Raw genomic sequence first — 11,831 nt, 5'->3', positions numbered from 1 at the left:
CATCCAGTGAGGAGAGAACACCTGCAATAGGGGCACCTTTGCTCCTTTATTAAGAGATAACAAGATAGGGATTGAGTCCCAAGGAATCTGTCAGAGGGCTTTTCCCTTCACTCCCCCACTTCCCTGGTCCTTCTCATATGAGCGGAAAACAGCAACACCTGAAGTCCAGAGATGCAAACACTTTGATGTTTATTGAGGTTAACTTCCAGCAAGCATCAATCCAGTTTTCCCCCCCTCCACTTCCTGTTTGCCCCAATGTATGTACAGGCATCCTCTGACTTACAACCACCTGATGTACAACCCCCCGCATTTATAACCATTTTTTAAATGCAAGATAGCTCCTAAAAACCACCAATTTACGTCTGCAGCTCGCATTTATGACAGTGTATAATGCAGACTACCCGCATCATCCCAAAACAGGAAACGTAGTCAGTCAGACTTGTCAGTTTGCAGCTGCTGCTTAAACTGCAGGCGTCTCCACCATATCGGTCTTCATTTTTTAGTTATGTTTATGCATTATTTGAACTATTTAGTTTAGTTTTCCTCCATTTCCGTAGTCAATTTTGGTATTTTTAGGGTATAAAATGGATTTCCAGGAACAGAACCACTATTTATAACACTGTGCCTATGGGAATTAAGGGTCCAACTTACAATGGCTTAATTTATGATGGTTCTCCAGGAAGCAATTAGGTCATAAGTACAGTGGTTGCCTGTAGTGCTATTCTCAGCTATATCTTAACTAATCATTCTATTGCCATTTAATTAGCAAACCCTAAGATACTGATGTACAATTATCTAATCATTTCTGTCCCACCACCTTAATTAGTTTGCACCCAGCAAAATTAGGTATACATTAGAATCGCATAATCCCAACTATTGGTAAGAGGGTCCCTGCTGGACAAAGGTATCAGACTAAGTTTTCTTTATATCCTTTTAGTCCCTTCTCTTTTTCTAGGTGATCAATTGGATCATCAATCCCACAAAAGCCTACATTACCATATTTCAATGGCACTAGTTTTGAATGTTTCAGGACTCAACTGCATGTTTCCCAACTTAGAGGTGTGTGGTGGAGGAGAGGAGTATGGGGGTTGGAAGAGGTGAGGTGGGTCTTTGGAGTAACAGCTGGGCTACGTCTACACTGGCATGATTTTCCAGAAATGCTTATAACAGAAAACTTTTCCGTTATAAGCATTTTCGGAAAAAGCGCGTCTATAGGCAGGATGCTTTTCCGGAAAAGCACTTTTTGCGGAAAAGCGTCTGTGGCCAATCTAGACGCGCTTTTCTGCAAAAAAAGCCCTGATCGTCATTTTCACAATCGGGACTTTTTTGCGGAAAAGACTACTGTGCTGTCTACACTGGCCCTTTTCCAGAACAGTTTTCCAGAAAAGGACTTTTGCCCAAACGGGAACAGCATAGTTTTTCCAGAAAAGCAGTGATGATTTTACATTAGATCGTCAGTACTTTTCCGGAAATTCAAGGGGCCAATGTAGACAGCTGGCAAGTTATTCCGGAAAAGCGGCTGATTTTCCGGAATAGGTGGCTAGTGTAGACACAGCCCTGGAGTTGGAAGCAGCGCCTTAGGCAGAGTAAGATTTAGGTATCCACCCACCCACTTCAGGAACATCTTTGTTATGAATTGAGCCTCAAAGAAACTGATGACCCACCCTAATACAGGATGTGTTCCACAGACTTAAGATAGCAGTTTATTTAATCTCTGCTACAAGTCTGCATCAAAAACATTGTAATTGGTGTATGTAATTTGCTTCCTTTAAAAATTTTATTCTAAACCTAAACCCTTCCTTTCTTTCATTAATGAACCTTTAGATTTTAGTGTCTAAAAGGACTGGCAGTTTGCCATTTTGGGTAAGAACTAAATTGACACAGGAACAGGGCTGCTCCTTTGGGGTCCGAAGAACACGTCTGGATTTGGAGAGATTAGTTTTCATAACCTCTGCTCTGTGTAAGATATGGTGCTGCTTATGGCACAGGAAAACCTGGCATTTCTAAGGGAATCTCTTGTGCATCTTCTTAGTGGTCAGTGTGGCACACAGAATTGCTGTCTGGTTTGGTGCCTTATACTGGAGGGCCCCAGTCTTGGGCTAGAAGTAGACCCATCTCTAAGAGGGTCTCTGATTTGACACTCTCACCAGTACCCCCAGAAGCCACGTTATATTACAATAGTCTCTATCATCTTTGGTTTCTCTAATGTGATAGAACATATGAATACTACTCAAGCTTTTCTGTTTACACATCACACTTCTCTCCTGCCAGATGTTCAAGGAGGTATGACCTCTAATTGAATCTCTGCTTACAGTAAGAGCAGTTATAGAGGTTGTCTTGTGTGAAATGTCTGATGTGCAATAGAGTGTGAGTGTTCACCGCCACTTCTCTCACACTCAGGGCAGTTATAAACTGTTCCATCTAATTTTTTCCCCACACATGTGCAGAATGAATTTGTTATGGACACCAGAATGAAGGGAAAGAATTACACATCATATCGGTGCACAGACCAAACATTCATGTGGTTGGATTCTGGAAAGGGGGTGCAGGACTGAGAAAGAATGGGAGAGCAGGGGTGTGAGGGCTCCAGCTGGGAGGGTGGATTTTGTAGTGCTCCAAGGATGAGGGGTTTGAGGTGCAGTCTACTGAAGGGCTATAATGGGGAGAGAAGACTCCCACCAGCTCTCCCCAAGTTCAGGTGCTGTTCTAAAAAAGGGAGAGAAGCACCTCTCTTTGCCATAGCGGCTCTGGGGCCAGAGCCTTGGGATAGCCAACTGCCCTCCCTTCCCCCCCCACAGACACACAATAGATCTGGGCCAGGACTGAGACCAGTGGGTAGAGGCATCTCTACCCATCACAGCCCTAAACACTTGCATGGCACTTAATAGATTGCTGCACAGTCACAGGGCCATGCAACTTAAAGGGGACTTAGGTTATAAGGTTTGTTGCCTCTGTTGAATCTTCAGTATTCAATGAGGTTTGTGTTCTAACTGAAGCTTTTGCAAGTCAGAGCAGTTGAAGGTTTTTTCTGAAGGCGATTTTCCTATATCTAACAAGGACTGCACTGACCGTCAGAGTAGTTATATGGTGTTTCTCTTACATGTATTCTCTGATGTTTAAGGCTTGAGCACAGACTGAAGCTTTCTCTACAGAACAGTTCAACCGTTTCTCTACTATGTGGGTTCTATAATGTATAATAAGACTTGAATGTCACTTGAAGCTTTTCCCATACTCACTCATGGGTTTCTCTCCTCCATGGGTTTTCTGATGTGTAATGAGACTTGATCGCTGACTGAACATTTTCCCACAGTCAGAGCAGTTAAAAGGTTTCTCTCCTGTATGGATTCTCCTATGTGTAACAAGGTCTGAGCTCTGACTGAAGCTTTTCCCACAGTCAGAGCAGCTGAAGGGTCTCTCTCCTGTGTGGATTCTCCTATGTCTAACAAGATCTGGGCTACGACTGAAGTTTTTCCCACACTCAGAACAGTTGAAGGGTTTCTCTCCTGTGTGAGTTTGCTGATGTGTAATAAGATTTGATCGCCTATTGAACATTTTCCCACAGTCAGAGCAGTTAAAAGGTTTCTCTCCTGTATGGATTCTCCTATGTCTAACAAGGTCTGAGCTCTGACTGAAGCTTTTCCCACAGTCAGAGCAACTGAAGGGTTTCTCTCCTGTGTGGATTCTCTTGTGTTGAGTAAGTTGCATGTTCTGATTAAAGCTTTTCCCACAATCACAGCAGTAAAAGGGTTTTTCTCCTGTGTGGATTCTCTGATGAATAATAAGACTTGAGCGATGACTGAAGCTTTTCCCACAGTCAGAGCAGTAGAAAGGTTTCTCCCCTGTGTGGATTCTCCTATGTCTAACAAGGTCTATGCTCTGACTGAAGCTTTTCCCACAGTGAGGGCAACCAAATGGTTTCTCCCCTGTATGGGTTCTCCTATGTACAACAAGGTGTGAGCTCACACGAAAGCTTTTCCCACAGTCTGAGCAGTGAAAGGGTTTCTCCCCTGTGTGGGTTCTCCTATGTTTAACAAGATCTGACCTATGACTGAAGTTTTTCCCACACTCAGAGCAGCTGAAGGATTTATCCCTTCTGTGGGTTCTTTGGGGTACATTTAGGCTCTTTCGCCGTTGGAATATTTTCCTGCAAGTGTAGATTGCCTCTTGATGGGGGATTTTCTGTTGAACAGTTTCTTTATTTCTTTTCACTCCTCTGCTCCTGTGACTGGATTTAACCTGTCCCTCCACTGAATGGTTTCCTTGATGCCTTTCTGGGTTACTCTGACTTGCACAGGTCTCTCTCTGCTCAGGACTCTGGGGAACATGCCATTCACATCTTCCCAAAAACATGTCACGTGGAGCCACTTGCTTCAGTCCTTCTTGGTGAAGACTTTTCTCATTCTCGCTCGTCATCCCATCGCCTGCTGGGACAGAGAGAGAGAGTCCACAAAAGAGTTAGTCTCTGTGCTGAGCTGAAAGGAATACTCTGAAAGGGGAATAGAAAAAGGGGAAACACACTCAGCTAATGGCTGGAAAAGTAGGATAAGCTGAGTTCATCCTCCTTCCTCACAACCATTCCCCAGAGCAACTTTTCCTCCCACCCTCTGACTGGAGTTGAACACAGGATGAAGTGTTAGTCAGACTTGATGAAAATGCACCAGTAACATTTGCTATGAAGACACAGAAATTGGTTTTGAGCTTGTTGTGTTGATTGTTCACCTGAGTGTGTATCATGGATGATCTCTCCTTCCTTAGAGCCCTGGAGATCTGGGATCTGCAGCTCCTCCCAGGAGATATGAACTTTGGAGACTTGAAATCCTGTTCGAGAAGCAATTAACCAAATGCTGATCTTGTTCATTAAGGTCCATGCCATTACTGTTTCCAGACCCATCCAAAGAGGATCCTTCCCCACCTTTCACAGACTGGGCTGTGGCTGGTACAAGATCCCAGGACACACTCACCTGCAGTAAAGGTGCATCCCCCCTGACTTTGGAATGGCCCATTTTATTCTCTGGGGTAGCTGAGTGTTCTGCTGCACTCTCTAGGGAACTAAGTCTCCCTCATGATCTGTTCCATCCCCTCATCCCAGGGCAAGACAGAGCACAGTGCTCAGAAGCTAAGCTCTAGTAAGGGCTTCCAGGTTTGACACCAAGGCCCACAGGCAGGGCTCAGATTGCAACTGCCACTTAGCAGGTCATTAGGACTTGGGAGAGAAAGGACCCAGGAAAGCTCTAGCTCCCCGATAGCTGTGTCCACAAAGCTCCTGGCTGGCAGGCTCAACTCCCCCTGTTCTTGGGCTCAGATGCTCTACTTGAATCTGCAGGAAAAGGAAGTTGTCTGAGCAGCTAGGGTGGGGTGGGGAACCTTTTTAGGCTGGGGAGCAATGACTCAGAAAAATCAGTCAGGGCCACACAATGAGATGCAAAAAAACAAAAACCAATCAACCAAATCCTCATGGATGTGGCCCCTGACACACCAAACACACCAGAGCCTGGAGTGACCAAGCTATTAGATTTCGTGTGCTCCAGCAGGAAATGGGAGTGCCAGTGCAGGTACCTCAATGCTGGGAGCATCCAGGCCCCTGGTTTTAGGTTCCCCTCCCCAGGGCTCACCGAGCCCTGCTCGCCAGCCGTGCAGTCCGGCGATCTGAACATGCACAGATCACCCAAACCCGGCTCTTCCGGGTTGTAATCTACTCACCACGGGCAAGTAAATTACATAGATTGTCAAGCTCTGCCCATCCCTGAGCTAGAGGAATCCCTGGTAGCACACCCAACCTATGCTCCTGACTCATGCCAGCTCCCTTCACCCGCTTCATGACTGTCTCTTTTTCTGTATTGTTTGCCGAGATACAATCACGGTCCAGGCACATCCCATTTCCCTGGCACAACTAAAGCCTGACCTTGCTTTAAGGTAGTTAAAAGGAAGCTGCATATCAAATTAGGTGTTCCTAGCTCTTACCTAGTTTAAAAGTTCTTGGACAGACCGACAGGCACACAGACAAAGTCTCTCAAATATAAAGCAGATGAAAGATCTCTGTTTATCATCTATTGCAGTTACATGTATCCTGTGTCTCATAATTCACTTTGTTGTATTTATGTTATTTATGTGTTTAGTCAGAGACAACCCTCTGGAATGATCTGGGCAATCCCTATAGGATGAACCATCACCTTTTACTCATCATGTGCACCAGCTACACTGATAATCAATTTATAGACAAGCAACTACTAGAGAACCTTGGGTCCAAATGTTTGGATTAACATAAGTGACTTGCCCAAGGTCTCACTGGAAGACTGTGTCAGGGCAGGGTATTGAACACGGGCATTTCAAGCACTACACTTGGAATGCAAGAAGAGCTCTCCTCACATTTATGTACTGTGCAGCCACCCCCCACAGAATACTCAGAGCATGAACTGCCTCATTCTCACTAGCAGAAATCAGCATCAGCCACAGGCAGGAAAGGACTCTCGAAACCATACCCTTGTTCTAGCAGTTCAGCACCCTGGCATAAAGGCTACTATGCAGGTACTGATACTGTCTGGGCTCTTCCACTGACACCTCTGGCCAAGGCAAAACATGGTGGGGAAGCACACTGAGATCTTGGCTGTGGGAAGAGCAGAACCATTATGTCCCCGGACCTACTTCCCCTGGGAGTGGGCATGGAGGGGACAGTCTCTCACACAAGAGCAGGGATTACTGAGACTGATTGGGCTGAGGGAGCAAACAGGGATGCTGAACCAAACCCAACCCAGCTCCTCTAGAGCCCAACCAGATTCAGATATCTGAGGGGACAGGAATCCTTACCCAGCCAGCTCACAGCCTCATAATTCTCCTGCATCACATCCCAGTAGAGGGCTCTCTGGCCCGGGTCCAGTAGAACCCACTCCTCCACAGAGAAATACACAGCCACTTCTGCAAATGTCACCGGCTCCACCACAGCCATTTCCTTTCTCTGGCTTTGTAGGCCATGGGCCGAGCTGGAATAAGACATTGGTGTTCTGCAGCCTGTCAGGATAAGAGGGGGAATTGGAGACATTTCAGAAGGAGCTTTAATCCTTTCCATATCTCCATAGATTCTTTTCCTTTGGGCAAAGGCTTGAATCTAGATATTCCATGAACAGTACATACAAGTTAGATCCCAAATCCGTATTCATTTCTCTCAATACCTGACTTGAGTAACAACATTACTGCGCCTGCAACAATGGGACTCTGTTCTGAGTGCACAGTGTTTCTGATAAACAGGACACACGTTCACCTGTCCGAATATGGATGTGTCTAAATTTAGGCTCCTGTATTTCAAGCCCTGGTCTTCCTCAGTACATCTGTAGCACAGACCTAGGCCCTTATCAGGATAAACACATAAATCCACTTCAGAGCAGAGATTAACTGAAGTCAAGGGAACCATTCAGATATCTTAAAATACACCTTTCTAATGTTTACAGGATAAGATTCTAAGATTTATAGTCACAGGATTAGATGACATATTATTCTCTCATCTGTCACAAGTTGTTGTATTTAATCCCGTTATCCCAGGACAAACCTTTATTTCCCCAAAGCATTTTTTTCTAGAAAGTCATCAAGTTTTCATTTGAAAATATCAAGACATGGAGAATCCACTAGTTCTTCAGTCATTGCATTCAAAGGCTTCCTTGTCAAACAGTTGTGCCTCCTTTCTTGCTTGAATTTGGCTTCAGCTTTCAGCTATTGGTTCTCACTGAGTCATATCCACTAGACTGAAGAGCCCTCAGGAATTTAGCAGTTTCTCTCAATGGAAAGACTTGTACAGTGGAAGCCAGTCAACTTTCAGCCTTTCAGCTATTAAAAAAAAATGAAAACAAAAACAAAACAGTATATTTAATCTGAACTGAGTGTGTACATTGAAATCTCTCAGATTTAAGATGCTGTAGCTTCTGAGCTTTAATTTCAAAACTTTAGCATCATGTCATGGAGACAAGCCTTTCATAAGGTAATGGAATCATTGAAAATGGGGGTAAAAAAACCTGTTAATTCCTTTAGTGTGAAATGTTTTAACTCTTCTTCCATAATAGCTACATATACGGGGGAGGGACTGCAGACATTCAGATGCAAATGCCCACACTAGCAAAATAGTATGGTTAGGCCACAATCATTATCAGAGCTCTGATATTATTAACAATCTTTAATGCCATATCAGAGACAGGGTTATAGTCAGGACTCGGCGAGTAGATTGCAAGCTGGAAGAGCTAGGTTTGGGCGATCTGCGCATGCGCAGATCACTGGACAGCACGGCTAGCAAGCGGGGCTCGCTGCGGTTCGGCGAGCCCTGGTTATAGTATTGAACTTGTAAACAAACTCCAATTCAGCTGTTTCCCTCTGTAATCCGGTGATAAAATTCTTTTGTAGAAGGACGGCTACTTATAAATCCATTATTGAATGTCCAGGGAGGTTAAAATATTCCCTAATGGGTTTGTGCATGTTACTCCGGGACATTCAGTAATGGATTTTAAAGTAGCTATTCTCCTACAACCCCCAAGTGGAACACATTTGCAAACTCCTTTGAAGCTCTAAGCCAGAGATGGGGAACCTCAGGCGTGGAGGCTGGATCTGGCCCCCAAGCTTCATGGCTCCCTCCCAGTACTGGGAAGACCGCAATAGTGCTTTAGCCCAGCCCAGCTCACCCTACCCCATCTCCTCCTGGGGCTGGAACACACAAAATCTACTAGTCTGTACCCCCCAAAGATCTGCTGTGTGCAGAGGATATGGGGAGTTATCTTTCTCCTTCTCAACTGGGGGCTACGTCACAGAGGGTTTGTTTGCTTGGTTTTTTGCTTCTCATTTGTGTGCAGCCCCGACAGATTTTTCTGCGGATCAGCAGTCCCCAACACAAAAATGATTCCCCACCTCTGCTTTAAAGCCCACACAGAAAACAATCAAGGACTCTTTTAGAACCCAAGGCCAGGCCTGACCATTATAGTGCGTGGAAGGGGCTGTATCTAAAATATTTCACTGTAATGAGTCCCATTTAGTAGGAAACTACATCTTATCAGGTAGGGAAGAGCTATCTTGTCCAGTCCCTGAAAGATGTTGAGATCTCAGCTGTGGGAAGTGGCCCTGAGAAGCCCCATCCTGGAAATGGGAAACATACCACATCTGTCCCCACACTTCATTTTTGCAAGCACTGTAGAGGGCACCTGTCCTCGCCCCCTTCACTGCCATCCCATTTGTCCTTGCTATCCTGGGATTTTCCCTCTGCCACTGGCTGGAAGGGCCTGGATCCTGTTCTAAACCCTCTCTGCCTGCCCTCATTTTGCCCCTTGGCCCCTCTCCTGGCCCTGCAGCCAGCTGTTTGATCCGCTCCTATGGTCCATTTTGCCACTGCACAGACATGTCCCATCCCTGCTCTCTCACCTGTGCTGGCTGCCCCGAAGCTACTGGGATGGGGCCACGTTACAGGTGCTGCCCATGTGCCAGAGCTCCAACTCCAGCAGACACCACAGGGCCCACTCTAGCCACAGCTCTAGTTAAACTCTTGCTGAAGACGCTGCTCTATTTTCAGTCTGACTTTGTCACCCCCTCTTCCACAAGACTTGTATGACAAGTGTGGAAATAAGGACATGTAAGAGAAGAGTCTACATAGCAACTTCTTTAAAAATAAGTGCATTTTTGTTTTATTTTACTGCCATTACACAATCAACACAAGATAACTCAGATTTTCATGCATTTTGGAGACTCCTCCCAAGATTTCTCCACCTTACCACCCCTCCCCCAGAAAAAAATCTTTGGGCTTCTCATTGGAGCATGTAAAGCTCACAAATACATTTCACTGATTGTTTTGTTTTTAATGTGTTGTGTGTGTGTTTCTTTTTGTAAATACTTACAGGAGAATAGATGCAACAGAAACACAACCGCTTTTTCTTGGTATAACAGCGAGGTCCAAAAATCTGTTGAAAAGGTCTCTCGAGCAGCCAAGATGCTACCAAATGCCGAAAATTTAGTAAGAAAATATTCCAGCACCTAGATGGGGGTGTGCTCCAGTAAGGGGAGTATAAACCCGAGAGTCACGAATTCTTCCTTCTGTTCCAAATTCTGACTTTCTCTGCGCTGTGGACAAGCAACATCACCCCCCCCCCCCCGCCCCTCTGGTCCCCTTTCCGCCCTTGCGCCCCGCACTGAACGTTTATCCGTTAGAATTTGCCAAGAACGCTGCAGACGAAATACCGGTTGTACGAATCCCTCAAACTCGCAGGGCTGGACGGGATCGCGGGTGTGGGTGGGGGGGGGGTATCCTGCCCCATAAGGAGGAGGCGGCAGATCCCGGCCCGTGTGCGCGGGGTCACGCTCCGCGGGCGGGAGCAGCCGCGGGGTCCCTGCAGCGGGCGGGAGCCGGGCAGAGGCGGGGGGGGGGGGGGGGGGGGGGCGGAGGCACCAGCAGGCTCCGCGACGGCCCCGGACAATTCCCGCCGCAGCGAGTCTCCGCGTGTCCGGTTCCCCGGGAAACGAGCGAGTCCGAGTCTGGCCCCGGCCCCCGCTACCGGCCCCGCGTTTTAGTTCCTCCTGCCCTAACCTGCGGGGGACCCCCCCCCACGCGCTAGCGACTTGTACGGGGGGGGGGCGGTGCGCAACGGGATGAACCCAACCCCCGACAGACCCCCTCCCCCCAGCGACTGATCTGCCCCGAATCGCCCCCCCCCGCTGCCCCCCGAGAGGCAGGCGGCCCCTCACCTCAGCTCCACGAGTCCTCCTGCCCCGCTCTCGGCGCGGCCCGGAAGCGGAAGCAAGCGCGCGGCGAATAACTGCAGCAACGGCTCCGTCAGAATTCCCGCCTCAGAGCGGGGGCGGGGAGTGACTGGCTGGTGAGAAGGGAGACGCACTGAAAACTCGGCCTGGACGGTACGGAATGGGGGGAGGGTCAGACTGCGCGTGCGCAGCGGGTCAATGACTCCGGTTGTTGGCCAGCGCCAGGGCTTAGCTCAGACCGGGAGCTGCCTGGCCACGCCCCAGCCCGGCTGGCTGCCCGTGCGGAGCGCGCCCTGGACAAAGGGGGTCGGGTCACACAGCTGGCGGCGGGGCCAGGGGCGGGGCTTGCAGGCCTGGATGGGCGGAGCCCCAGGCCGAGACTCCCTTATGTTCTGCACCAGCCCTGAGCCCCCCAGAGGGGCAGAGATGGGGGGGGCAGGAGGCGGCTGGGGGCAGGCGCTGGGAGGGGTTTGGGGGCAGGAGGGGGCTGGGGGCAGGCGCTGGGAGGGGTTTGGGGGTAGGAGGGGGCTGGGGGCAGGCGCTGGGAGGGGTTTGGGGGCAGAAGGGGGCGGGGCTGAGCGCTGGAAGGGAATGTGAGTGTGGGAGGAAGTTGGGGTGCAGACTGTGGGACAGAGTCCCAGAAATCGATGGCGCTGCCAGTGGCTCTGAGAAAGTTCAAAGGTGCCTAGAAGGGATCGAAGATGAGAAAGTGGTTTAAGTGTCTGAGTCTTCTGCATCTGGCTGGTGAAGCCAACCTTCCCCTGCCTCGCTTCCTTGTGGAGAATTACGGCCCCATCATGTTGCTCTCGGTAGAGACACTGAGCGAACAGACTCAACTGCTTGCACATAGAGCCCACACCCAAGGTCTCAATGTGCTACCCCACCGTCTTGCCCATGATGGGTGTGGCTGCTGTTAGTGCCTGTAGGGTCCCCTTTGTGCCCATGTGCTGAGCCCCTGGAAGGATGGTGGTGTTCCTAGAGTCCTTTCCTGGCTGCAACTGATCTCTGTGACATGCTGGTTCCTGCCAGTGATAGGGGCTGAGGGCGGATGGATGAGGCAGTTCAGATACTGCGAGTGATCTGTGGGGGTAGTAGATAAATGTGAGGAGAGTTCT

General features: G+C 48.3%; 1 protein-coding gene across 1 annotated transcript; it reads right to left on the bottom strand.

Annotated features, from left to right (window-relative positions):
• Positions 1-164: 164 nt before the first annotated feature.
• Positions 165-11,185, bottom strand: LOC142818216 (uncharacterized). Its single transcript, XM_075913638.1, has 5 exons — positions 10,702-11,185; positions 9,858-9,952; positions 6,805-7,815; positions 4,720-4,818; positions 165-4,424 (listed from the first exon to the last, which is right to left on the bottom strand). Exons 3-5 carry the CDS (start codon positions 7,061-7,063, stop codon positions 3,211-3,213), a joined length of 1,572 nt encoding a protein of 523 aa, XP_075769753.1. The 5' UTR covers positions 7,064-7,815; positions 9,858-9,952; positions 10,702-11,185; the 3' UTR covers positions 165-3,210.
• Between the last annotated feature and the right edge of the window lie 646 nt (positions 11,186-11,831).

This window comes from Pelodiscus sinensis, chromosome 32 (genome assembly GCF_049634645.1).
Source record: "Pelodiscus sinensis isolate JC-2024 chromosome 32, ASM4963464v1, whole genome shotgun sequence".
In the NCBI taxonomy this organism is placed as follows: domain Eukaryota; kingdom Metazoa; phylum Chordata; order Testudines; family Trionychidae; genus Pelodiscus; species Pelodiscus sinensis.
This window is presented reverse-complemented; position numbering and strand designations above follow the sequence as displayed.

Coding starts and splice junctions, on each gene's coding strand:
- LOC142818216 (XM_075913638.1), bottom strand. CDS start 7,063: ATGGAAAGGATTAAAGCTCCTTCTGAAATGTCTCCAATTCCCCCTCTT. Junction 4,819..6,804: donor TGAGGCTGTGAGCTGGCTGG/GTAAGGATTCCT, acceptor CTTCTCGAACAG/GATTTCAAGTCTCCAAAGTT. Junction 4,425..4,719: donor CATCCATGATACACACTCAG/GTGAACAATCAA, acceptor TCTCTGTCCCAG/CAGGCGATGGGATGACGAGC.